Source organism: Aplidium turbinatum, chromosome 16 (assembly GCF_918807975.1).
Source record: "Aplidium turbinatum chromosome 16, kaAplTurb1.1, whole genome shotgun sequence".
Lineage (NCBI taxonomy): Eukaryota > Metazoa > Chordata > Ascidiacea > Aplousobranchia > Polyclinidae > Aplidium > Aplidium turbinatum.
The window spans coordinates 7795843-7823278 of record NC_137487.1 but is presented as its reverse complement, the minus strand read 5'-3'; the positions used below and the strand labels follow the sequence as shown (position 1 = coordinate 7823278).

The following is a 27436-nucleotide window of genomic DNA, read 5'->3' as shown; positions in this document are numbered from 1 at the left end:
ACGAACAGCCGCATGCTTGTAAACTATCAGTGCAAAAAAATGCAAGTGTCCTTTCCACTATGCATGACAGCCTCAGTATTGATGCAACAGAGAAAAAGAAACCCTCCGTGATCCATTTTTATAGCGAGAACAAAGTAGCAGTTGATATGTTTGACCAAATGGCAAGAAAATGCACCACACATGCAGCAAGCAAAAAATGGCCCCTTGCAGTTTGGCCAAATACAGTATGCTAGATATTGCAGCTTTGAACTCTTGGATTATTTTTAGAAAACGTTCCGGCAGCAACATCAGCCGACGTGATTATATCCTCTAGCTCATTGAGAGCTTGAGAACTGCTCATGTGCTGAAACGAAAGCTGACACTGCAGAGAGAAAAAGAGCAGGGACGACCATCTAGAAAACGCACAAAATGTGCTGGATATTATTGCAAAAACAATACAGTTAGGCTACCATTTGCGGCCACTGTCGAAAAGTGGGAAGTGTGATAATGGTGACTGGAAAGTTACAGAGTGCAAAGGCTGCACTGCGTAAAGTGTTCGTTGGTTTGTTTGATTTTTTTCTCCTGAATAAGAAAACTTTGTGCTATTTTTATGATAATTATGTCTTCACTCTGTTGAATTTTTAGATCATCGTACAGAGTCAAGATACAGTCAAGCTTCGAACTGATCAAAACCTGGTAGCCTACGTCATAATTTTCGTCTAAAACCAACAAATGAACAGCGCAAATAGGTGACAAAAGTAATAAGTGCTTCAGATAGTTTTATCGCTGTAAAATAAAACGAAATCTTACTGCTAATTTTGCGGAAAAATAAAGTTTTTGTGGAAAGTGTCGATTTCGACACCAGCGGCCGTTGGAGGTGTACTTTTTTTTCGGCCGTTCTAGTGTTAATATAAGGTTATATTCTGATATATTGGGTCGTCAGACCACTCAGCATGCGACAACTCAGCAAGTGTTTCAACTCAGCAATTACATTTCAGCTACTGCCAAGTCAGCAAATGAGATTTACGTGCTCACGTCGGACTTGCTTGGTCATCGCTGGCCAAACCGAATTTGCTAACTTGTGACATGCCATGTTATGGCTTGCTCACTTGCTATACTTATTCAGTTTCATCATTTAACGACTTTAGCTACTTGCTGAAATGTTGCTCAATTATTACTTGCTCAGTTGTCGCTTGCTAAGTTCACAATTGCTGACTTGTAGGAGACTCGATATTCTGCAATCATGTTTTTGTGGTTTAGAAGGAAATTTTATAACTACATTAACCCTCCAAGTTCAAGGGGTATAAAGATTATTTTTTTCAGCATAAGAGATATTCCATTCGAAGTACAGCTACAGAGTGAACTTCGACAACACTCAGGCGAAAATACCGAGCTGTGATTGGTTGAGGAAACATGTTGATGACGTAAGAATTCCTATCAGTGTTTCCTTTAAAAATCTGAAAAGAGTGAATCTCTATAATAAAAGAAATGTAAAAAGATGCGTTATTATGCATTATTCCAATCGTTTACATAAAAGTACAATAATTATGAAAAAACGGAAAGGCGCTTTATTGTAATGCAGGTGATGAAATACTTTAGGTGGACAAGTGGGCATTCTCTGGTCGATCATATTTCAATAAAATTTTATAAATCATAAAGGGGATGCAGTCGAGTGACTGCAATTAAAATGTCACCAAATTAAACCGTTAATTTTGTATTTACTGTAACATGAGCAGCTGCTTGTAACATGTTCATAACATGAGCAGCTGCTCTTAACTCTACAAATTGTCTGGTCAGTGGTATGGTTTCTATGTTCTTATCGATATTGTATAATTTTACTGTTCGCTGTGGTTTTTATATAAAATTTTACAAATTGTGCTGTTACTTCCTAAATGATCAAGAGCAGTCTCGAATCGTCGGCTGCATAGCCTAATGGTGAGATTCCTGATGCTGCTGTGTCTTTGGCAAGTCATCCAAGTGACATCGTAATTTGTATTTGCCTGCGGTAGCCTACAAGTGCGAATACTGGTAAAAGCACGCTGCACTAAGTTGCTTACCTTGTCTCCTCCTGACTCATTTGCGATCATTTGTAACTGATCTGGTGAGTTTCCATATGAAATTTTGTACTGAGTGATCCATTGCTCGGCATTTGATCTTCCCTGGGTCACAATACCAACAACTTGTACTTGCTTCTGCAAATCCACTTGAACCCACTGACCAGGGTCAGATTCTGCAACATATCACGCTGGTCAGCTGCTGTTATGGCAACATGAAAATATCTTTTCATTCGATACTATGTTTCAACTATCAAGCCACATATTTTCATAAATTTACACAATTTTGTTAATCATTATGTCGAAAATATACTTTCATGGATTGAATGTAGTCTATTCTTGATTGTTCATTTAAAAGACGCTTTTTATTTTTTTGACAATCTTTTTTCTAACAGGTGTAAAGCATAAGATTTATTGTTGGGAAGTAAACCTAAAGCCAGACTTAAATTGAAGTTGTTTTTACTATTGGATGATGCACCATCATTATTATCATCAATAGCTCATGGCACTGCTGGCAAATGGCTGCCACTTTGCTTCTACGCGGTTCCATCTTTTACTGTGCTCATTTAGGTGACACAAGTCTTTTTTGATTTTTTTTTTGATAACTCTGCTTTTGATTAACTTTTGTTTATATTTCATATTCTCTTTTTCATGTTTTTTTGGTTTCGCGATGCATCTATATTTTACAAGTATGAAAACTTCAAATTTGCTAAAATGGCACAATGTAGCTCAAAGCAATGTGCACAAACCCAAAACGCTAATGGTTATTTTCTCGAAAGGTTAACATTATAAACGTTATTTTTTGTCGTATATCTAGGCTTACACCGAAAGAGTTAAAGATTCAGATTAAGTGAACGGGAAGGCAGGCATGCCTGGAGTCTTGCCAAAAACCCAGCAACATGCTTTTGAGCGGTTTCCAATTGGTACCCTTTCAAGGGCATACCAAGTCTCTCACCACTCAGCTATCAAGCCGACAACATCATTTCATGTACTATCACGTCACGTCACGTCATGTAATGCACATCGTCATGTAGGCTACTAGCTCGACTATCATACTTTTACACACAAAAAGAAAGTGATGCGGTAGTTTGAAAACATTTTCAACAGCTGGCAACTCCAATTTTGAAGATGTGTTTCTGTATTCACAAAATATGGATAGAGTCAATGCAAGCTTGTTGCACTCTTGCAATGACGCAAATGACGTAAAATGACGCACCCTATTTGGGAACCTCAAATTTATGCTCTATTTGATGTATGAGTTACTCAAAGAAACTATATCTCTCAATCTTTTTGTTAATTACAATAAGCCTATGCAATGTTTAAAAGTTTGAAATTCTCAAAATTGAGTAACCAAATTTCCATGATCACGAAAATTACTGATATAAACTTTTTTGATTTTCTAAAGTTTGATCAGTAATTTTGCTGAAATATTTTAACACTGAGATGATATGGAATGGAAAGTTTATACTGTTATGCTTCTGGACCTTGCCAGGTTATTTTGAAAGTTTTAGTTTTGATTATGCCACAAAATGTCTATCGTCCACAATACTCTTTTTTAACCAGCAAAATATGCCAAAATACATAATTGACTCAGGGCCGGATTCAGCTGATGGGGGGCCCGGGGCACTTTTAGATCGGGGGGCCCGCGCGCAAAAAACTTTTTTGGCGCCTACGGCGCGAAAAACCATCTCTACGTTTACAGTAGCATTAATCCAGCACTGCACTGCACAGCATTTTGCAGAACTTCAAAGGCTGAAAGAAAAAATAATAATAACATAAAATCACATTTTTTCCACGTAGGGGCCCTTAAAAGTCGGGGGGGCCGGGGCACCTGCCCCCTCTGCCCCCCTAAATCCGGGCCTGAATTGACTGTATTTTTGCAACTCTATCACATTGCATACGATTTTAGTTTTATTATCAACTCAAAGCGAATCGCATAAAATCTTTTAATTTAGAAATCACTTTAAGCCCAACATGAATGACTTTGAGAATAGTTTTTGAACAATCAACAAATATTTGGTCTTTCAGCAGATGTCAAATCAAAAATATTACGAGACTTTTGTTGGATTTAAAAAAAAGTCTATTGCTCTAATTTTGTTTCTGATTACCTACTTTGTGAAAACTTGCTATGTTTCATTTCAAATTTCCTTTCGTGGAGCAAAATTTCTATTTCATTTTGATACAAAATGTATCATTTAAAAGAACCAGAGCAGACATATTGGTTATTTGACGCAAATGGCAAAAAATGGGAGGAGTATTGTCTAAGCGTGCGCATGACCTCGCACTGTTTCAGGTTTATTTGACAAAATACTTTACTTACGTCTTTGTCCACGATGCCAAAATCCACGTGGTTCTCCTGTGTTGTCTAATCTTGCATAATGCGGAGCATACCCATCACCATACATCGATGAAGCCGAAAATGCGCTGTCAGGTATACGACTGTCTTTAATTCCAACCCCACATGCCTGAACTAGATTGAAAAGCAGGTTTTGAAAAATAAAGCATTGTTTAAAAAAAGTTTATTTATTAAAAACATTTCAAATTTGAAATAACTGCATCAATGCAATGTTTTTTATTGTAATTAATCATTAATATACACAATCATTTCTCACACTATTTACATCTCATCATGTCCAATTTTTAATTGTTGCAAATTGATGTTTGCATTGTAAAAAACACTAGGTTGAAACCTTTTGCTGGAGAGGTAGCAAGTCTCAAATATTCCTTCAAAGGTCGCATTTCTTCTCGGAGGTGTTCAATTTCATTTGGATCGCATTCACAACCACCAGGTGATCCCTTGTCTCCTTTTGATCCAGGAGGTCCTGCTACTCCTGCTGGTCCAATCTTTCCAGGACGTCCTTGTTGATTGACAGGAGCAGAATGACCAGGATCGTTGCCTAGGACACCACGACGTAATGGAAGACAGAGGTCATCACCTTGTCCGAAAACAACAACCAGACAACAAGAAAAGACTGAATTTACAAAAAGTGCATTCATTTTGTAGCTGAATACAAAGTAGAGGTAGTTACTTTTCTTTGCGAAATCAAGTATTTAGTCTATGATTGGTATTTTATCGAATAAAAATTCTTCTTTTTATTTGATCTTGTGCAGTATTGAGTATATAGGCTATAATGGTCTGTTTGCAGTTATGTTTAAAGGAAAACGTCTACTGACATAGAAACCTTTCCTGCACAATGTACAGACGGTTTCAGATTAGTAATGCTGAATACTGTTGATGCGAGTTTTTGCACAACAGAAAAAAATGTAAAACTATTGTAATGTAGAAAGCAGCAGAGAAAATTATCAAAAGGAAAGTAACACGCAATTACTCAACAAGATTACTGAACAACAAGGTATATATTCTAACGCTGACTCTTAACAAACGCGGATGTATATGGTATGGTATACGAAAAGAGTCAGTGCTGCAATGAATATGATGGTTTGTTGATTTACACCAGGAGTGTCCAAACTTTTTCCCAGGTGGACCATATTTGATAATGCTGAAGTGTTCGAGGGCCAATAATTTCTGATAATCCTGTTGAGCAAGAAAAGATGCATATAAGCTTATTGTGTTATTTAAAAGTTATTTTCACACAACAAAGCAATATGCAGGTTTCACTATTTTGTTATAGCTATGTCACGCTATATGATAAATTAGGCTAGGCCTATATGAGTTACCTGGTATTGCATCAGAAATCAAAACATCTAAAAACATTGCAAAACACAGCTGTGTTACAGTGAAAAATGACATTGACATCTTGATTTCAATTCTCAATTCAATTTCAGATCAGATCTAGTTTGATTTAATGGCAAACTAGCGTAACATATCACGTAGGTGGGAGCAGTAACGTAAACAGGGAGGTCCAGGAGGTACTTTTAAATCAGGGCCCGGATTATTTTTGGGGCCCGTAATCTTTCTAGGAAGCTCGGGAAATTGAAGAAACTACAGCATCTCCTTTAGATATTTTGTTTCTAGAAATGTATTCGCTGTGCCATCCCATTTTTAATCTAACTTACAGTGTGTTCCATATGACACTGTCTTAATAGATGATTCAGAAGAAAAACTGTAAAAATTGTTAAATAAAGTAAATGAAAGAAGTAAAGAATTTGGAATAAAGCGAGTGAAAAGAAAACAGTAACAATGCTAATCAAAAAGAAAAAAGAAAGTGAAATTTCAATTAATGGAATTGAAATGAATGGAATAAATATAAAGCAAGTAAATTTTTTTCCATATTTTGGGACAACAATAAACTGGGACGCAAAAGATGATAAGATTAATCTATGCATTGCTCAAGCAAAAGCCACTTTTTAGCGAATCAAATCAATATTATGCAACAAGTATACATATCTTTTTCAACTAGATACAGAGTATTAAAGTGTTACATTTATCCAATTTGTAAATATAATTCAAACATCTGGACAATCAACAAAAGAATAACGAACGAACAAACGAATTTGCAATGTGAGCATTCCAAAAAATCAGAGGATTTCCTGGACTGCCAGAAAAACCAACCAAAGTGCATTAAATCAACTTAAGCAAACAAAGAAGCTACTGAAAAAAAAAAAAAAAAACAACTTCAATTTGTAGGACACGTGCTGCGAAAAGGAAATTAGAACATTTCTCTCTTTCTCACAGGCAAAATTGAAAGAAAAACGTGCCAAAAGCAGACAAAGATTAACCTACGTAAACCAACAAACAAACATAAACAATTAAACATACACCTAATACACACGCAAAATACCGACAATCTTGGAAACTTTTTATGCAAGAAACAGTCAATGCTTGAAACCATGTACGACGATAAAAGAAGAAGAAGAAGCATGTTTCAATAAATGATAGCTTTGTCTTGTTCGACAGCTCGGTGGATCCACATTTGGTTCTGAGAGAGATGAAGCTGCGAAACGAAATATTGACAAATAAATTCTCACTGAACACTGTTGAGCGACGCACTTTAGTGGCAGTTTCCCCACAATGATATAAAGGATAGAAAAGTTATGCATTGGAGACAACATTACGCTTCAGTAGCAAACAGGAAATTTAATTTGTTAATATTGTTGACTTGGCCAGTGTAAGTACTTCAAGATTTCTGCAAACATAAGAAACTGGCAGATTATGCTGATTATGCTTTCAAATTTCTTTTCCCGATCCGACGATGATTTTTTCCAAAACACTTGTTTGAACAACAAGAGGTAGGCTATGATAATTTAAACGTTTGTATAAAATTAGCTCATAGCCAATTTATAAAGTTAATTTCTTGCGAAATTTATGAAGTAAAATAGAAATGCACTTCTCAGAAATTGACAGAATTAATTAAAAAGTTTGGAATTAATGTTGAAAACAAAGAAGAAGCCAAGAAAAAGCTGATACCTTTTTGATTTTGCATCCTTTGTACTCGCAAGTTAAAACAATATCCCAAAGACTGTGCTTGCTTGTTGCCAACAAGTTTCTCTAATCAAAGAAGTGGTATTAGGCTGGGTCATGCAAAAGTCATGCTCCACATCAAGTACCTATCCTGCTCGTAAAAATATTTTTGTAAATCGCTTGTGGATTAGCGAACTGCAAGTTGAAAGTCTTTGTTCTAATCACTAAGACACCCATCCGGTCTTTCTCAAACAGCCTTTTTTTCTAGCAGTTTCAACAAGATATTGTGAACACTCAACGGTCGGTTTTAGAGAATAATTTAGCTTCAGTACAATAAAAAGGGCAAGTCCAAAAAGTTGCAATCGCAACACTTTCGAACAATATAAACTATATAAAAACAACAAAACAAAACGCTATGAGAAGAATGCAAAAGCAATACTTCAAAACAAAAAATTAACTCGGATAAATGTGACATTGAGATGTTTCCTTCCAGTTATCCAGACTTCCTAAAACTAACCCACATGCAAAAGTATACCCTGGACAAATCTTGTCAACGTTGTTGGCTGTCAACATTCAACCGTTGTATTGTTTCACAAGCGTTTAATGTGGCAACAAACCTATTTTTATTCAGTATTAAGCTTAAGCAAAACTTTCCAGATAAACATACTAGCCTAGCGCCCTAGCCTATAGTGTCTTCCTGTTTTTACCAACTAACAAAATATCAAAGATTTTGCCTGATTTCAAAAAATCCTACCAAATGACGATGGGCAAAACGTCATGATGTGATGGAGGCTAATATATTAAAAATAGAGCTTTTGCATCATAATTTTTAATTTGTTTATTCTAAATGACTAAACTATCCCTAAACAAACTAAAATTTGTGAACCTTATTTAGACTAGAGGTTCCCAAACTGTGTGCCGCAAAAGCCTGTTAATTTAAATGTTATAATCGTGAGCGCAAAGCTTCTAAGTGTCAAGTTAGTTTAAAAGGGAGCATATTTTGCTTTCATGTTACAGTAAACTGAAAGAAACTCCCGACGAATTGGGTAAATCGTTTGTTCATTGAATCACTCCCAACTCCCACCATTTAAACTGCGTAGTAAAAATACTCGTATTATTGCTGCATTTCAGCAACATCCGTCATTTTTTGCATTGATTGAACGTCTGTAGGCTGTCTGGGATGTCACCAGCTTGACATTGGCAGCATGAGAGCAACTGTTTAAAGTAAGCATTAAGCATGGACAGCTTTTAACCAGTGGGGAACATAAAATTTTCTCAAAGGGGTAATGGGAGGCATTCGAAATTTTTTTTTAATCGAAACTAAAACGAATTGAAAAACACCCATTTATCAATAATAACCAGTAAGTGGTATTATGTAAGTTTAGCCTACTATACTCAGTTTGCATTGACGATAACTGTTTAGTTTGCAGCAACTAGTTCACTCATTAGTAGACTACATAACAATGCAAAAGGCTATGGAATTTAACAAATAACTAGAAGATTTTACAGGGCCGTTTTCAAAAAGAAATTGGCAATGAAAAAGGCTGTCTCCAAAAAATGTAACTGCATCACTCTTGAAATTCAAAAACTAAAACCTAGAGAAAAGAATGACGCATTATTTGTCTTAAAAAAATAAGACGCTAGGTTGAATGCCGAACAGCCTGCAAGGTAGTTACACTAAAATTTGGCGACGTGGAGTTTTCTTCTGTATGCAAGTCCCCCCCTCCTGAAATGTTTTTGAATTAAACAACAATCATCTCGAATGCAAACGTATACGCTGGATAATCCCTGACAACACTTCTGGATGCTATTATTGGACATCTTCGTCGCTTTACGAGCATTTAATTTTGGATAAGTCTGATGCTATCAACCATTGAAACACATTTTTAAAGAAAGCGAGAGCGTAGTAAGCTATTACTTCTTCTGTAAATTCAACAAAATAGCATAAATATCATGTGTTTTTTTTCCAAATTGCAGCTTTGTGTGGCACCTTTAAAGGGGTACTAAAGGAAAAACCTGACTTGGCGATTTTCCACGTTCTTTGTGTTTAACATGCTACCATAAAACGATTTTCAATAAAATTTTGCCCCATTGCGGTCTGACCACCATTGTGGGTGTGCTTTTGTCAGAGCTTTCAAAATGAGATTGAGCCTGAGCAACGAAGCGTGCGACTGTGCAGTCTACGTCATAAAGGCTAGCAATCAACCGATCACGCAATAATTGTTACTGCGGGCGGTTTGACTGTAGGCTATGTATGTATTTACATCAAAACAGCACATTTTAACATCAAAACAGCAGACAGTTTGCTCAAAACATCAGATTGGTAACGTGGCTTTTGTTATTGCTGGCCTTTATGACGTATTCTCGAGCAGTGTTTGCACGTTTTGGTCATTTTGAAAAAAATGAAAATAAATGAAACTCTGGACTTTGGGCCTTGCCAGCGCCATTGAAAACAAATTTTTTTCGGTAATTGTTTTTGAAATGTATTCTTGAATGTTCAGTTTACTCATTTTAATGCTTAATTCCGGTTTGAAATTTTTCTTTAGTATGCCTTTAAATGTTACCCAATTTTTCTGAAATCTTGCTTGTTACTTTCTTTTAGTCAATGTAAAAATGGCAGAGTAGTCGAGATTTTTGGGAAAAAAATGTTCTCATGCTTTCCGGACCACCCTATTGCGCATGCATTCGCTTTCGTATGCTAATTACTAACTCGTAAAAATACTGATTTTTGTTGGGGTAAAATCTAACAGCAACTTTTCGAAAAGTTAAAATATTTGCTGTGCAATTGTGTTGCTTTGGGTTATGACTAAAGCTAAAGCTCAAGTAGTTGCTCATGCTAGTTCGTATAGTTTAGCTGAAGTCCTAGTGCAAAGCCAAAATAGGAAAAATTATGCCATTAGTCAGTCTGGCCATAGCTACATTAATCAAAATTAAACGCAAATGTGAGTTAATTAAAAAGAAGCTTTAACTATTGTATGGACGTGCGGAAGATTTCACGTTTATTTGTGTGGGAGTTAGTTTGATTTATCCACCCATCATTAAAGTTCATTTTTTTTCCTTCCTCCACGTCTGATGTTAAAATTAAATGCTGGATTTTAAAATTTATGTCTTGCCAAGTATGAACTGAAGCATAACCTCGGAAAAGAAACACATTGCCAATTGCTCATCTTGCGTGTTTTCTTCAAAAGCGCTGTGCAAAAACGTTGATAGTACGCATGATTGTGTACAAATTGTACCAAAAGAAGCGGTACGACGTGCAACAACGCTCATGTTGTCTGGCTCATTTTGATAAATTGCATATTTTGGAAAGCCTGGTGCAAAGTCGAATGTAAATCTTATTTAAAAGTTTAAAGTTGAGTAGCTGTTAGTAGCTCTCTTGTATCCCTGCCAGCAAATGTTGCCATTTTTGCATTATTTTAACGATTAACAACGTCGCTAGTTGTTGAAATGGTGTAAAAATAGCAACTTTATAACTACTGCCTACAATGTGCAGGAATCATGGTTTCAACAACATTGAGGCAACGTGTTTTTACGTTAGCTCGCGAAGACCATCGCAATATTGTTGTCATGAAGAGAAATCTTCACACTGAAGTATGGTGGCCTGAAATAAAGATGTCGATCTTTTTTGTAGAAGGTGGTTTGGGTGTCAACTTGTTTCGTAACCTATATGCCCTAACATAAAGAATTGCAGATAAAATCTGGCAAGACGTTGCTTTTTGTCTTCTCATGATTATGTTTTTGTTGAGTTCGATTATTTTGGTCGCTCCTTTAAAGTTGATGTGCTACAAACAGTTACTACAGTATTGACAAAGTGACTGAAAGTTTGAAGAAAATATCTGCAACACATGATTTACCTTATTCAAATAGTTAATAATAACACTAGGTCACAAAAATATAGCATGTTGGAAACTCCTGATGCAATGTGGGGCGCTTTTTTCAAATCTAGGCTCGGTTTTGCTCAATCACGTCAATGTTTTAAGTTACTTATATTTTTCATTTTTCCTAATTTGGCAAAATAGGCGACAAATCGGCAACTTTTGTTTGTCCTAGAGCCCTCAAAGAGCTGTGATCAGTTTAATTGAGCAAAGCAGGCATTAGCAAAAAAGGATTGAAGATATAGAGCAGGTCGAGGTGGTTCTTGATGCAATCTCTCATTCGGGTTGAGGAATATTAAAAGGTTGCTTAGCAGGTTCGTTTGGACAGATTTTTGCATTGTTATTAACGCAATTTGATATTGAATCAATGTTAATTGGAGTTTATTGATGTATAAATGCACTTTTTGTGTCGGTTCTTCTAAAAATTGGTGGGTTCATAAAAAGACGTAGCGTCGGCGATAAGGACATCTACTTTATGCAAATACAAAATTTTAATTTTGGCTTCGCAACTATAGTCTTTTTTTATCATGACTATGAATAGCAGAACATCGCAAATATACTATATACTGAACTAGCATTTTTATTAGCCAATGCGCGAACGTTTCTTTGCACAGTTTCATATGATGTTAATAATAAGAATTGCTTACATTTCGATTATTTTGTATTCGTTGATAAGAATTCTTGATCGCAATTGAAGAAAGGTTATTTCAGGTTTTTCTGGCTCCTTTCTATTTAGCCATGATATAATGCTTAGGCCTAATTAAGGGATGCCATCTTGTAAATGCCTAACGGAAAAAATGGTCATAAACAAATTATAATTTTTTTTATTTATTTATAGCTTGTTTAATTTGTTAACCAGCTGTACATGTGATGTAGAATGTAGCACGCCGTAATGTACAACGTTTACTGTGCACTTAGCTGTAATTATTGAACTTTTGATTACACCTTCGCAAAGTTGTTATGTTCTCCAGAGGAATACGCGATTCAACAATACATACTGAGCAATTCGACAACACTATTGTGCGTGCTTTCAAAAGAGAACAGCAATCCGCTTGGTGGTGATAGACAAGAAAACTATTTGTAAAATCATCTCAATGTAGATTTGGAGTTTTAACATTGGGCAACCACATCGTTCTACGATCTTATATCAGGCAAGGAAACAGCCGTTCGTTTCACGTCCATTTGGCTCACAAACATTGCATAGTTTGGCTTGTAGTGCGCCAACGCAACATCTTCCACTACGGGGTCGTATTTGCTGTTGCGAGCATGACGTTTCAGATAATAATATCCTGGACTGATTGGTAGGTTGCTTAGTTTCGATCTTTATCTTCGGACTGGGAAAGCCTCTGAAAAGGTTATTCCTGGCAGCTTCGCATACTCGTAGAAACTTTGAATCACTGACGCAGGTCCGGTTATGAAGATTGGCAGAGTGAAGTTTGACGAAGTGTTGGTGTCTGCGGATTATTTCATCTACTATAGGTTCCGCTGAATGCAAAACAGTCTTTGAAACGAGTTGCTCAAGCGCACTGAGAGCCGAACTGTCTCTGCTTGATTTTGAGGTTTCCTCGTGAAGAAACTCAGGCACTTAACCAACTGATCTATCAAGACAGTCTACTCAGGCACTCAGCTCTATAAGCACAGACGCTCCAACTAAAGGTTTACGCTTGTAGTTAAGTGGGCGATGGTGGTAGTGTTGGAGCTGAGGGGGCCTGGCCACTCAAGTTTGGTAGGCTACTTAGCTCATCTATCTCAGATGCTTGGCACACCACGTTCAATTTAAGACTGACTTTAAGTTTTATCTTTGCATTTAATATTGCAGTAGTTTCAGCAATGGCTAATTGGAAACAGTAGCCATGTTTCAGCTTATCTGAACGCTCAAATATATTTTTGTATACTACACAGCAGTGTCATCTCATAAGCAGAAGAGTACAATAAGCCTACTATGATATTTTTACCTTTCCACTCATCATTGTGGCCTAATTACGATGAGTAAATAAAAACTAATAGCAATTATGTTGGTTTTGTTGAAATTTTTAGTTACATTTTTTGAGTGACAGAAAAAGGCTGTTATATTAACACAATTTAAAAAACTGGGTAAACAAGTAATTTCACACGATAAGAGAACACAGAGCAAAGCAATACTTTTTAAACTATTCCAACTAAACACTTCATACTTCATCGAATAAAATGCTCTACAATGAGCTGGTTAATATAGATTGATCATATACAATACAAGGACAATAATAACTTGAAATCACGTTTTTTTGTGATTTAAGAACAATTATCTAGAAGCAAATCATTTTTTGACAAAGTTGACTTTCACAAGTTAGAAGTGTACAATGACCATATGTTTAGCATATGAGATATTCCATTCGAAGTACAGCTACAGTGTGAACTTCCACAACAGTCAGGCGAAAATACCGAGCTGTGATTGGTTGAGGAAACATGTTGATGACGTAAGAATTCCTATCATTGTTTCCTTGAAAAATCTGGATAGAATGATATGCAACTAATGAAATAAATGTTAAGAATGGGTTATGAATGTGATAGATGGTTAAACGCGTTTAGATAAGCATGAAACTTACTTAAAAACAGAAAGGCTTTTCAGCTTTTGAAAACTAGAATACAGAAGAGGACAAGTAGGCATTTTCTGCACAATTTCTATATTACAATTTTGGTGAAGAGGTCACTTTCTTCAACCACAGACATATACAACCAAGCAACCACACGGCATTTAACATAATCTATTAAAATTGAACATAAATTATAAGCTACAAATGTTTTCGGCCATACAAACGTTAGCCCTTTGCCGTTTCATTTTATGCATTTCGTTTTTCAATTCAGTGTTGAGATCAGTTATTCATTTTCATTGTAGATATGATAAGCAGTTATTTTGTTGTTACTTGATAAGGGCTAACGTGTGTATGGCCGAAAACCTTTGTAGCTTATAGTTTATGTTCAATTTTAATGGATTATGTTAAATGCCGATTTCTATATATTTTAAATGAGCAGCTAGATCACCATACCACAATTTTTGTGATCGGCATAAACTATTTTATTGTAGATTGATTGTCGATGTGCTATACTTTTACTGACAGCTTCTGCTGTTACATTCTAAATGACCAAGATCAAAACCGAATTGTCAGCTGTGTAGGGGGGTGGTAAAACAGTTTGACACTTTGCAAGAGCCCACAGCAGTTTTTTGCAGGTCATTAAGTGTCATTGTGATCTGTATTTGCGTAGGATACTTGTGCAAAATATCTCAAAAGTAGGCTGTGCTAGTTTCTTTACCTTGTCTCCTTCCGATTTATTTTCCATTATTTGTAGCTGATCTGATGAGTTTCCATATGAAATTTTATATCTCGTGACCCATTGATCAGCAGTTGGTCTTCCTTGGGTTACAATACCAACAACTTGTACTTGTTTCTGTAAATCCACTTGAATCCATTGACCAGGGCTAACGAAACGCCCGTTAGCTGTTGTAATGGCAACATTTTAAACATTTTATCGAAGTATTAACTTTTCATACTCAGTTTCAACTTTCTAGAGATAAGCCTTTATTTTTATTAAATTATAGGCTACTATTTTACGCAATATATGTTGACAATTGTACTGTAATGGGTTGAATGTTTTGAATTGCGTAAAAAAGTACATTTTTCAATTTTTTACAACACCTTTTAAGCAGGCGTGAAATATAATGTTTGTCGTTAAGATGAAAACGTAAGGTTGAACTTGACTTAAATTAAAGTTACTTTATTATTCCACAATGAGCATACACTTCTACAACATTAAATTTTGGATTTAATAAAATCCCTGAGGTTACTAAAGAATTACCACACATCAATACGACAGACCTGTACAGCATATCTCAAAGAAAACTCTGTAACAAAAACTGAAAAGCGTTCCTTTCTATATCATTATCATTAATAATAATATCATTAATCAATACTTATCCTTTCTATAGCATTAATTGCAACGTTCATCTGATGAAAGTGAAAGTAAAAACAAAGACAAACAAGTTGATCTATTGCTTCACAGACGTTTCACGCACATGGCAATGCGCCTTCTCAGAGCGAATAACATACAAAATAAATTTTGCAAAGTTATATACTGCAATTACTGCATTGCGGTTGAAGGCAAGAGAAAAAATGAAACACGCATTATTTTAAAAGTTCTATTATCTTTTTTAGCATGTGTAAACAAAGAGCTGTCTTTTCTTCTTCCATATTTTTGACAGCTGTGCGATGTTTGTTCATTAACCAGGGAATTTATGCTGCGTTCAGTCTGGCCAATATATACTGCGTCACAATCATTGCACGGAATTTCATAAACAACACCGCATTTATTGTGAAAAGGAGTCGGGTCTTTTGGTAGTGATAAGGTATTGCCAATGGCTCGAAACGATTTCATAACGACTTTAACTCCGGCGAGTTTTAATGCTCGTCTTATGGACTCAGAAACCCCCTGCATGTATGGATTACGTCAAAACAATACATTTTATTTTGCTCGTTACTCGCTTTGATGATGCGCGTTGTCATGGCCCGCGAAATGTGAGTGAAGCGATAAATCAACTTTTTGTCTTTGCTTTTACTTACACTTTACACTTACAACAATGCTAAAAACTCAAAACAACACAATGCCACAAATGATTGTTTTCCCAACAGGTTAACGCCATGTGTTAGTTCGACTATTACATTTTTACACACCACAAAGAGGTGATCTGGTGGTTTGAGGAAGTGTATTTACAGTAATTGAATTTAGACGGAAAACAATTTTAAAGGTGGCAACTCCTAAATTTTAGCACGTGTTTCTGCAATTATGGTTTATTGATAAAACGTTCAATGCATGCTTGTGACATACTTACAATTTCGAAGCGACACAAATCTATTGTGAAACTCTGGTTTATAAGCTACTTTATTTTGTTTGTATGATGTAGAAATGAATACACCTCAACAGTTTTATTATTCATGTAATTTTTAATAATTTGAAGTCCTTGACATTTTTAAATAATTTGAAGTCCAACAAAAAACAAAGTTTTTCAATGTAAGTAAAAATATTGACATGATTTTGTCGACATCAAAACTTTTGATCAGTAAAATTTGTGAAATATTTTGACACTGGAAAGATGTGAAAAGTATAGTAGCCTACTTGTTGATGGTTGTTGTTTAGTTTTTCTGAGTGGTTTAAATTGGAACAGTTGTTCTCAAACTTGTTTTAATTGTTTTTTTTTACGTTTGTTGCTCTGTTTGGTTCCTTGAAATAATAAAAGATAACTTTAATTTTAAAAATAAAGAAAACGTAAAATGACTTTACAGCAAGGGTGCCCAACCTTTTTAACCAAAGATCTATTTTTAAAATAACTAACCTCCTTGGATCCACCAAATTAGCGTCAACATCGCAAAGCCACAATAGATCGTTATCAATAAGCAACATGAGCAATAGCCATAATCGGACATGCCAACATACATTTATTGAAACATTTTCGAGCAGGTCTCCTGCTTCTCTTTAGCAAAACTAAAACCAGCAATACAGATCATAAGTAGCCTATAGGAAAACTCTTTAGGAACGAAATAACCACATGCTAGCTGTTCAGCTTTACCAAATACTAGCATTGAAATCAGCACATACGAAGACGGTTGAGGGGCACCAACGCCTGTTCTTGCAGTGTCAAACTGGTGGTGCGTGTCGTGTGTAGGCTGTGTGTCGGCGTGTGTGTGGAGCGTGTGTCGATGGATGAACGAATGGAGTCTGGTGGTACTTGACTTCCACTCAGAATTCCATCTATGGTTCGCCCAATTTTTCGCAGAGATGTCTTATTTATCAGCTTTGTTGATCAAAAGTTGAGCGGCTTGCACGAATGGGTGTCTTGATTTCATTCGATGAGGATGCTCGTTTGTAGGAGCAAAGACCTTGAGTGAAAAAGATTGTTGGGTTTTCATGTCCATCGACCAAGAGACAGAGTTGCTTCTTCACGATGAAGCTCAGCAGGTTGAATGCCAGCAGGAATAAAAAGATTATCCAATAGTGTGGACGCAGGCATCCGGTTAATATGCGCAAGGCGTTGTTTATGGCAGTGAGCACTGCGACACCAAACAGGTGAACAGTACTCTGTTGAAGAGTAGGCAAGGGCTAAGGCTGCTATACGCAAAGTGTCAGCATTCGCTCCCCAGCTGGAGCCTGCCAGGCGCTTGAGTAATGAGTATAGTGCAGCGCGCAATGTTAGTTTCTTGCGCAGTGACACCAAATGGTGGCGGTATGGGAGCGATCAGTTTAATGTCATCCCAAGGCATTTTGGTTCTGGGCAGAAGGACAGATTTTCCGTTATTGTAGATATTTAGCTCACGGTCAGCTTCCCGATTGTGTAGATGGAAAGCTGCTGGCACAGTTTTGGTTTTGCTGAGTTTCAGTCGCCATTTCTGAAGATAAGCTGAGAGGGTTTCTGATACAGTTCAGTAACGTTGGTTTTGCGTTGTGATTATTGCCTTAGTGTTAATACATTACATCGAGTCACCTGCGCTTGGTTACGTCGTGCTTCCTTGTGACTGTGAGTAGTTCGTAATTATTGCAACAGGACTTGGTGACCACGCAATGATTTGTCACTTGTACACAAAGCTCTACTCGAGTTGATCTCTTTTCAATTCTTTTTACGTTTGTGGGTTTCTGTAGCTATTCTGCAGTACCTACAAGCGTAAGAGTTTTTATTTTTTGTCTCAAGGTGTCTTTTAGGTTTTCCCACAGCTTTGTGGAGCGGAGGATTGCCTGGTCTTCCGCATATGAGCAACATATCCGCTCCAATACAGAGCTCAAACTTCCAATTGATACAATTTTGATTCATTCTTGCACTGTTAGTATCTCAGCATAAGTTTTATGCTTTGGAAGTATCACATGTTCCAGTGCACCAGTACCAAACATAGAAAAAATTGCAAAAATTGAAATCGAGTTACAAATGATAGTGTAGTGATTAGCATAAAAGCACAATAATTACTCCATACAACCAATGAGGGAAAAATGTGGTCTCTAGGTCACATTCAGCGCGAAAACACATTTATTTTAGTCAGCAAGAGATTGTTGTTTAGTCGAAACGGTCCAGAAACAGAATTTTTTTTACCCAAAACGGTTATAAAGAAGCACAATACACAGATCAGGGAAATGCAAAACATTAGTTAAACTACTCATTAAAAATTAGCCATGCCAGCCGCTCAACTTCTGATCAACGTATCAAGTACTTCCAGACTCCGTTCGTTCATCCCTGGCACCGACACACGTCCCATCAGCCTTTGAAACTACAAGGACAGGCGTTGGCCTCCCATCAACCCTCCGTGTTCGGGCGTTAGACTTTCTCTTCAATCATGCTCCAATGGAAATGTCTTCTTCATCCTCCTGTAAATGTGGTGCTGAGGAACAGACCGCAGACCACATCATCAACGATTGTATCCTTTACCATTTTCATGCTCTCTAACGGAATGGAAGGTTGTGCCTCTTGGATGATGAAACCAAAGCTCCTTAGCAGCTTTCCAGTGTAGTACGAGAACATCGTGAATCTGGGGTGGTAAAAGAATAGACCCTCGACCCCAGAGGCTCACACAATGATGACAAAAAATTAATGTTTTTGAATTATTGCTTAAATCATTTTATAGTAGACATTAGAGCAATCACATTAATGGCGCCACCAGTAATCTTCCATCACGTGTTGGTCCCACTTTTCTTGGTGCCTTTCTTTTGAACTTTATATCAGTAGTGACCAGACCTGCCGCATGCTCGAGCCGCATATCATAAAATTTAATTTTAAAAGAGCCGCAACACAAAAGCAGTCAAAAATACGTATTTACTTACTATGAAGTGTAGGCTATTAACACTGGTCAGCACAATTTTTGATTCAACAAATTCTGTTTGGTATCAATTCTATTTTTTTCACTGTAGCTATCGCCATTAACTCTTTGAGGACCAATGGCGCATATGTCAGTATATACCACAGTCTACTCAAAATTAAATCGTTTCAAATTCTTTACCCTCTCTCATTAATTCCCATAATTTTGACTATGAGAATAATGACAACCGATTTGCTCTCAAATGATTGAGATAGCTTTCCTCAAAAACCCCAAACATTTCTTGTCTACTTTTTTCCAGAAACTTTCTGGAAAACCACAAAGTCTTTGAAACTTTTTTACGAACCTCAAGGGTCAGTGGACCTCGGTTTTGAAACGAATGATTTAAATTGAGCCGCAAAACGTCTATCCCAAAACAGCCTACATTGTTAACCAATGGATATTAACCTGAAATGGAATGCATGGAAGTAATTGTGGACAGGACCAAATGGGTCTTAAGAGGGCGAGCCTATTAATCGGAGGTTTAGTATACAGGGACTACTGATTAAGTGCAAAACATACAGAAACGTATATTTTATCACTACACATTGAAATTGAGCTATTTTGCATCAACGCAACAATTTGTTTTTATTGCCAACAAAAATCAAAACCTAAAAAATTTTATGAATTCAGAAATTAGTGATAAAATACATGTTTCTGTAAGTTATGCAATTTCTAGAAAATGATTTTGCAAGACAAACGTTTTAGGGCACAGTTGAAATAAGTAATTTTAAACCAAGGTCAGCTAAATCTTTGGGTTCGTGAAGAATTTTTAAGGAGTCGGCGCAATATAAAATACCTTTGGAGACTAAGAAGTAATATCCAGTTAGAGATATCTTTGCAAAATGTGCGGTGTTTATTGCACAAATGCTTGGAGTGATGTAAATTTATTTTATTCAAATGTTATTTAAAGTACTTTTTGTATATTTATTGAAAATAAGTGGCTTTGAGCCATGCCCTGGAAAGAATTAGCAATATTTCATGCAAACATATGCGGTATTCAAAGTAAAAATACTTGAAAGTTTTATTACTTTTCATAACTCCACACGGTTTTAATTTTTTTGTGAAGGGTTTTGTTTTATTGTATTTCCAATAGCGTTTCATAAAGCGAAAGTTCGTTCTATTTCATTTTGAGATGGCATAAAAAAGATTGCAAAAAGTTTAAGACGGCCCACTTTTTATTTTATCCCAAACAGCAATTGCAGACAAAAATTTTGTTGAAAACACCTGTATTATGTTGTATCGTTTCAGCATTGTCTGTTATAGTGCTTCACTTACGTTCTATTCCAATATGCCAAAATCCACGTGGATCTCCTGTGTTATCCAATCTTGCATAACGCGGGGCATAGTCATCTTTATGTATAGATGAAGCCGAAAATGAGCTGTCAGGTATGCGACCATCTCTGATACCAACGCCACATGCATGAACTAAGTTGAAAAACATAAAATGAAAATATTTAACAACATATCTATTCATACAAAATATTTTAAGTATTTGACAAACTCCACCAAAAAATGTTTCTTTGTTCTAATTTTGCATTCACACGCAAAACATCGTAGAAGATTTAAAGTTGTTACACAACACTGTTTGTACGACGAAAAAAATAAGGAAAACCTTTTGCTGGAGAAGTAGCAAGTCTTAAGTATTCCTTCAACGGTCGCATTTCTTCTCGGAGCTGTTCAATTTTATTTGGATCGCATTCACAACGACCAGGTGATCCCTTGTCTCCTTTTGATCCAGGAGGTCCTGCTACTCCTGCTGGTCCGATCTTGCCAGGACGTCCTTGTTGATTGACAGGAGCAGGATGACCAGGATCGTTGCCTAGGACACCACGACGCAATGGAAGACAAAGGTCATCACCTTGGCCGAAAACAATAACCAGACCACAAGAAAAGACTGAACTTATAAAAATGAAATTCATTCTGTAACTGAATACAAAGTCGAGGTGGTTGCTTTTCTTTACGAAATCGAGTACTTAGTCTATAATTGGTATTTTATCGAATGAAATTTTTTATTTTTTTATTTCATTTTGTACAGTATTGGCTATGTAGGTTATAGTACTTAGAGTGTTTTCAGTTATGCTTAAAGGAAGACGCCTACTGACACAGAAACCTCTCCTGCAAAATCTACAGACAGTTTCAGATTAGTAATGTCAAATACTGTTGATGCGAGTTTTTGCACAACAGAAAAAAAATGTAAAACTACTGTAATGTAGAAAGCGGCAGAAAAAATTACCAAAAGGAAAATGACATGCGATTACTTAATAAGGTTACTCAACAACAAGGTACACATTCTAACGCTGACTCTTAGCAAACACGGATGTATGTGGTATGGTTTATGAAAATAGTCAGTGCTGCAATGAGTATGATGTTTTGTTGATTTACACCAGGAGTGTCCAAACTTTTTTCCAGATGGGCCATATTTGATAATGCTGAAGTGTCCGAAGGCCAATAGCTTCTGAAAATCCTGTTGTGCAAAGAAAGATGCATATATTGTGTTATTTACGGTTAATGTTATTTTCACACAACAAAGTAATATGCAGGTTTCACTATTTTGTTATAATCATGTCACGTTATATGATAAATTAGGCTACGCCTATATGAGTTATGTGGTTTTACATCAGAAATCAAAACTTTGCAAAACACAGCCTGTGTTAAAGTGAAGAATGAAATTGACGTCTTGATTACAATGCCCAGATCAGGTCTGGTTCGATTTCGTGGTGAACAAGCGTAAAATATCACGTAGGTGGCAGCAGTAGCGTAGACGTGGAGGTCTAGGAGGAACTCTTAGATCTGGGTCTTGGATGATTTTAGGGGCCTGCAACCTTTTTTGAAAGCCCGGTAACTTGGAAACCACAGCATATTGTTTGGATATTTTCTTTCTAGAAATGTATTGGTTTGGAACCTGAGGACCAGGTTAGTACCGGGCTCAAATTATTCACTTAAACGTTTGCATTTTTGAAAATTTGTTTTTATCTAGCTGCTGGAAAAAGACAAAAAGGAAAGATGTTGTTGTCGGCTTCGGCACTCGGGATCACAGTGAAGCTCAATTAGCTGCAAGTGAACCGGAACCTTATCAGAGTTTACGCAGAAAGTAACAAACAGCAGTAAATCCTTTTAAATTGCGGCAAAATCTTGAAACCGGTCACTGAACTTGTTGGTAAGGGAAAGGATGAATCCTCGGCGTATCACGATGTCATGTCTTTCTACTGTATACTCGTCTGGACAATAATAGTTGATTTTGCAATTATGACGCAATACCAATTCTAGCTTTTCTCGCTCGGCTTTGTTCTTGTCTGTGAGAAAATACTGTTTTTATTAGCTAAAAAAATAAAAGTTCAATTGGTATGATTCTGTGTTTCTGTGTTTTCTGGCCAAAATAACAAATTGTGCAAGAATAGGCTCGGCCATATGAAAACGTATCCCGGACTGGACTTTAGACACCCCAACTTTACATTGTTTTTGTGCACGTCGGGCATATAAATACTAAACATAATGATGGACAGTTTTAAACCACTACTCTCTTTACAGAGGTAAATTGCACGTTAGCATTACCACGTTCAACATTCTATTTAATTTAAACACATACAAACAAAATACATTACCAACTCTTTGCTTCATGGGTATTTAACACCATTTACAGGCTCCTTATCAGAAATAACATGTAAATAAGAACTTTTGCACTGTGCATTGCTAATAATAGTTCATGCATGAAAATTGTTTTGTCTATATTTTTCTTCTTTCATTTTAATTCTGGATCACAAAAACAGATTTTTTTCCCCAATTGAGATTTCTCTGACGCAAATGTGATATTCAAGCAAAATCAACAAAAACATATGACACTTGCCTGTAATTAACCTAACTCAGCTGGACAATTAATCTAACTAACTCGGCCGCCTTTCCATCAGTAATTACGCCCAATCAATTTATTACAGCCTGGGTAGAGGTGACCGGTGTTTATCAACAACCAGCTCAAGCCGGGTGTCGAACCAGGTTGGAGAGCCAACGCTTTATACGCTGCGCCATTCCATTTTTGATTTAACTTACAGTATGTTCCAATAAATAATAGCTCTGTCTTGTTCGACAGCTCGGTGCTGGATACACAACACACATTCGGGTCTGAGACAGACGAAACTGCAAAAGGAAATATTGACAAATAAATCTCGCTGAACGCTGTTGAGCGACGCACTTTAGTGGCAGTTTTCCACACGATGACACACAGGATAGATTATAAAATATGCATTGGAGAAAACAACGCTTCAGTAACAAACAGAAAGTTTAATTTTTTGATATTGTTGACCTGGCCAGCGTAAGTACTTCAAGATTTCTGCAAACATAAGAAACTGATAGAATTATGCTTTCAAATATCTTTTCCCGATCCGACGATGATTTTTCCCAAAACACCATTGTTTGAATAACAAGAGGTATAAAAATTTAAACGTTTGTATAAAATTCGCTCATCGCCAATTTATTAAATTAATTTTTTGCGAAACTTATGAAGTAAAATGGAAATGCGCTTCTCAAGAATTGACAAAATTAATTGAAAAGTTTAGAATTAATTATGAAAGTATTTAAATTGTTCATTTTATCTTCTTGTAAATAATACATATTTAACTGAAACAGTTTGTCGCTCCCAGTATCTGGACTCGCTGTTTTTACATCATCATCATTTTCAACAAAATTGAAACTCTAAGGATTTTTGTTTTTGAGGTAAGAAAGAGAATATCGCATTTTGGTTTATGCGTTGAGGCTGCAACAAAGCACTGAAACGGAAATTGCTGTTTTTTTAATCGCACACTTCAAATACGTTATACAGATATTTTAAACAAGTTTTTTGGTGCATCTTATGTTTTATTTTCTGGTTAAAGATTCAGGTGATAAGGAAAAACATGAAATTGATATTTTTGTCCAACTTCAAACATGTCAGTAGCTTACCAAAGCACATCGACATTTTCTTGACAGACATTGAAGTGTATTGCTCAATATTCGCTATTGCCACAGCGAACTCGCAGCATCAGGCAAAAACATGTTGTTAGTATCTACATTGTGAAGTAAACATCACTAATCTTTATCTTCGAACACTGTTCTTCTATGACACTTGTTTGTACTCATTTCGTAATCAAAATAGGCTAATCAGAATAGGTTTGCGGGATTTTGAAAATATATATACATTTTTTTGAACAGAACCGATTTTTAATGTTGGCCTAGATTTAATAGTTCACCACAATCGTCATTACGCAGATTATTGAAGATTATAGACTAAATGTCACTGCTTGAAGATGGACATAAAGTTTATATTTCTAGCATCTAAATCCTCTGGAGCAAAATTAAATACGAAATAAAAATCCTATCAGCTGTGTACACGAAACGTTTCTGGTAATTTTGCACGTTTTGCCTCAACAAGTATGATTTTTTGCTTAGTCACTGAATTTTGGTAGCAGGTAGTTCTATATTGATTTGTTAGCGTTAAAGCCCAACCTGTTTGCCCAATCAAATTTGTTGTTTTGTATATTCTGTCTTCTCACATTTGGTCAACTAAAGTAAAATAAAATATAACCAATCTCGAATAATGTTTAAGGTTATGTGTATCATTTTTCTAATTATTTCATTTTAGTTATGCAACAGCGTTCGACGAAAATGGTTCAACAGTGCAGGGGTATGCAAAAGCATTTACGACTTACAAGCAAGCAAGCAACATTACATTATTACATTGCACTAATTTGTCTGAACTTTTGCTAAATCACTGTAAGCGCACTGCGTATGCGTTGAACCATCTTAACCAATAACAATAACAATCGTCATGTGCTTGAATCATGACTAGAATACAAACTCAAGAAAATATATATTTGATTGTTAAGTTTTCACTCGAAGGCTGTTATTTAACATACTGAATTTTCTTTTACATCTAGTCTTGCATTGGGCTGTGTGGACTTTAAGAATTTAATTGCAGTAATAGGAAACGCCTAACAGGAACATGTAACGGAAAACGCCTACTTAAATAAAAAGCTTTTTCTTATAGATTTTTTCTGGCTGCTTGCATTGTAATATCGAATGCTATGTGTTTTTGTGATGTGTGTTAAAGCTTTTGGCACACAAAAAAATAACGCTAAATCAATGCAAAAAGTGACAAACAAACTAAAGAAATACTGATATTCGATTACTTAATAAGAAAGTTTACATTGTAATGATGACTCTGACAAATGCGGATGTATGTGGCATGGTTTGAAGCAAGCGTCTCAAATATGCGGCCCACGAGGACTTTTGGTGTGGTACGTGATGTATTTTTAAACTTTGAAATGATTAACAAATACAGCACAGTTTATATTTTTTCAAGTAAGTTGATTCAATTTACTTGAATTAGCTCTACTTAGCATTGCACTTGGCATTGAGCACTCTTTTGTGGTATTAACAACACTTACCGTGCAACGTGCATATTTTGTTTGTAGATGTAGAAAGATAAATTCACTCTCAAATTGCTCAAAGAAGCTGAAAATGCCCATCAAACTTCGTTTTTTTTTGCGTATAATTGCCAAAAACAATTAATTTAGCCAAATCAGTTATCAAAAATCGCCAAAAAAGAGCCCAATTGCCAAACCAAAAATATGAAACCAAACATCTTAAGAAATTGCCAGATTTCTGGATTTTGGCGATAAATTCGCCAATATGGCACCTTTACAAAGAATTTCTCCCTTTTTTTTTATTCGAAATCAATCTTTTGTTGTAGCCTAATCACAGTCATGGCAAAACTGTGAGTGCTAATAGACTGCTGACTAATGTTTGCATTTTTAAATTAAACGTTGATCAACAATCTGTCGTCTCAAAGAAAAAAACGTTAAACATACACTAAATCGATTTAATTCTTACTTAGGGAACCGAACCTTTGTGCAACGTCCTCTGAAATTTCAAACGACGTACCATGGCGTCGCAATGCACAGTTTGAGAATCAGTGTAATACACCAATAAAGCACAACCAATTGTTACCTGCCGTAATTTATCGATTATGCTGCCAACCAGGAAACTTTCACGGACGCCCGGATGAGAACCACTGATCTACATTGTGAAGCAAACATCACTAATATTTATCTTCGAATGCTGTTCTTCTATGACACTTGTTTGCAGTGCTGTATTCGAGGGTATACGGCGGTACACGCAGTATACTATCTGCTTTTTCGAGCAAATATGGTATACCCTCTGGTTTTCCAAAGAGAGTGCGTATGCTATCCTTACTGATGATTGACAACTACTACAGAGTTCTAAAATGGTGCCAATTAACGCGAATGAATTCATTCAGAGCATTATTAGCAGAATGCAAATGAGACTTTGCACTAATGCCGACACCGACAATGGTCAGTTCCTGGTTGATATTGCTAACTTGCAACCAGAAAAAATGATAGAAGGAACTTTGCGTAATGGAGAAGCAGAGGTGAGAACAACTTTTAGACACTTTGACATTGATGGAATACAGTCAATCCAAGGGTTAAGAGACTTTAGTAAAAAAGTTGAAATTGTGCCCAATAATTTGAAGCCTCTGTTGACAGCTATTTCAACTTTACCTTGTTCGACAGCAGAATGTGAACGTAGTTTTAGTTTTTAATGAACAATATTATCACAGGTTTAAGAGCATCTTTGCTCGTTGATAATGTGAGCTGTTTGATGTTTATCAATTGCAATGAACCACCTGTGGCTCAATTTACCGCTAAAAAATATGTAAGAGTCTGACTGCTAAACCACCGATCGGCTAAGGATACTAGATCCCAAATTTATTGAGGATAGAGGTGTAGATTCCTTTCGGCAGGCTGTTTGGAATGTCTTCATAGAAGAATAAACAATTTTGTACCTCTCGTCCAATTTTGATGTTGATAATTCATGTTATGATAGAACAAAGATTAGTATTTTGCAAGTTGTGTATTGTTTATCATTTCGGAAAATCTGACAGTATACCCTGTGCTTTTTTTACAAATACAGCACTGCTTGTTTGTACTCATTTCGTAATCAAAATAGCCTACTGAAAACTACTGAGAAAAAGTTTGCGGGATTTTGAAAACAGTTACTTTTTTCAAACAGAATCCATTTTTAATGTAGATTAGTTCATCACAATTGTCGTTATAAAAGATTATAAACTAAATGTTACTGCTTGAAGAAGGACACAAAGTAGGCTATATATTTCTAGGATCTAGATATTCTAGAGCAAAATTAAATACTAGATGAAAATCGTATCAGCTGTGTACACGAAAGGTTTCAGGTAGTTTTGCACGTTTTGCCTCAACAAGTACTGTATGATTTTGCTTAGCCACAGAATTT

The 27436-nt window shown here is 36.1% G+C and overlaps 2 protein-coding genes across 2 annotated transcripts; both read right to left on the bottom strand.

The window, feature by feature from the left end:
- Positions 1 to 1298: 1298 nt before the first annotated feature.
- On the bottom strand, positions 1299 to 5030 carry LOC145785157 (lactadherin-like). Its single transcript, XM_082596855.1, has 4 exons — positions 4724 to 5030; positions 4354 to 4503; positions 2037 to 2209; positions 1299 to 1436 (listed from the first exon to the last, which is right to left on the bottom strand). The coding sequence occupies exons 1-4, from the start codon at positions 5028 to 5030 to the stop codon at positions 1299 to 1301; spliced, it is 768 nt and encodes a 255-aa protein (XP_082452981.1).
- Positions 5031 to 13138: 8108 nt separating this feature from the next.
- On the bottom strand, positions 13139 to 21057 carry LOC145785156 (lactadherin-like). Its single transcript, XM_082596854.1, has 4 exons — positions 20751 to 21057; positions 20414 to 20563; positions 14562 to 14746; positions 13139 to 13759 (listed from the first exon to the last, which is right to left on the bottom strand). Exons 1-4 carry the CDS (start codon positions 21055 to 21057, stop codon positions 13622 to 13624), a joined length of 780 nt encoding a protein of 259 aa, XP_082452980.1. The 3' UTR covers positions 13139 to 13621.
- Positions 21058 to 27436: the final 6379 nt, after the last annotated feature.

What these genes read in the sequence shown, in the direction of transcription:
- LOC145785156 (XM_082596854.1), bottom strand. Translation starts at nt 21,057, where the DNA reads ATGAATTTCATTTTTATAAGTTCAGTCTTTTCTTGTGGTCTGGTTATT. An exon ending in TGCTACTTCTCCAGCAAAAG is followed by an intron (nt 20,564 to 20,750) that starts GTTTTCCTTATT and finishes TTTTCAACTTAG; the next exon opens with TTCATGCATGTGGCGTTGGT. An exon ending in TTGGCATATTGGAATAGAAC is followed by an intron (nt 14,747 to 20,413) that starts GTAAGTGAAGCA and finishes CCATTACAACAG; the next exon opens with CTAACGGGCGTTTCGTTAGC.
- LOC145785157 (XM_082596855.1), bottom strand. Translation starts at nt 5,030, where the DNA reads ATGAATGCACTTTTTGTAAATTCAGTCTTTTCTTGTTGTCTGGTTGTT. An exon ending in TTGGCATCGTGGACAAAGAC is followed by an intron (nt 2,210 to 4,353) that starts GTAAGTAAAGTA and finishes GATATGTTGCAG; the next exon opens with AATCTGACCCTGGTCAGTGG. An exon ending in ATGAGTCAGGAGGAGACAAG is followed by an intron (nt 1,437 to 2,036) that starts GTAAGCAACTTA and finishes CACTCTTTTCAG; the next exon opens with ATTTTTAAAGGAAACACTGA.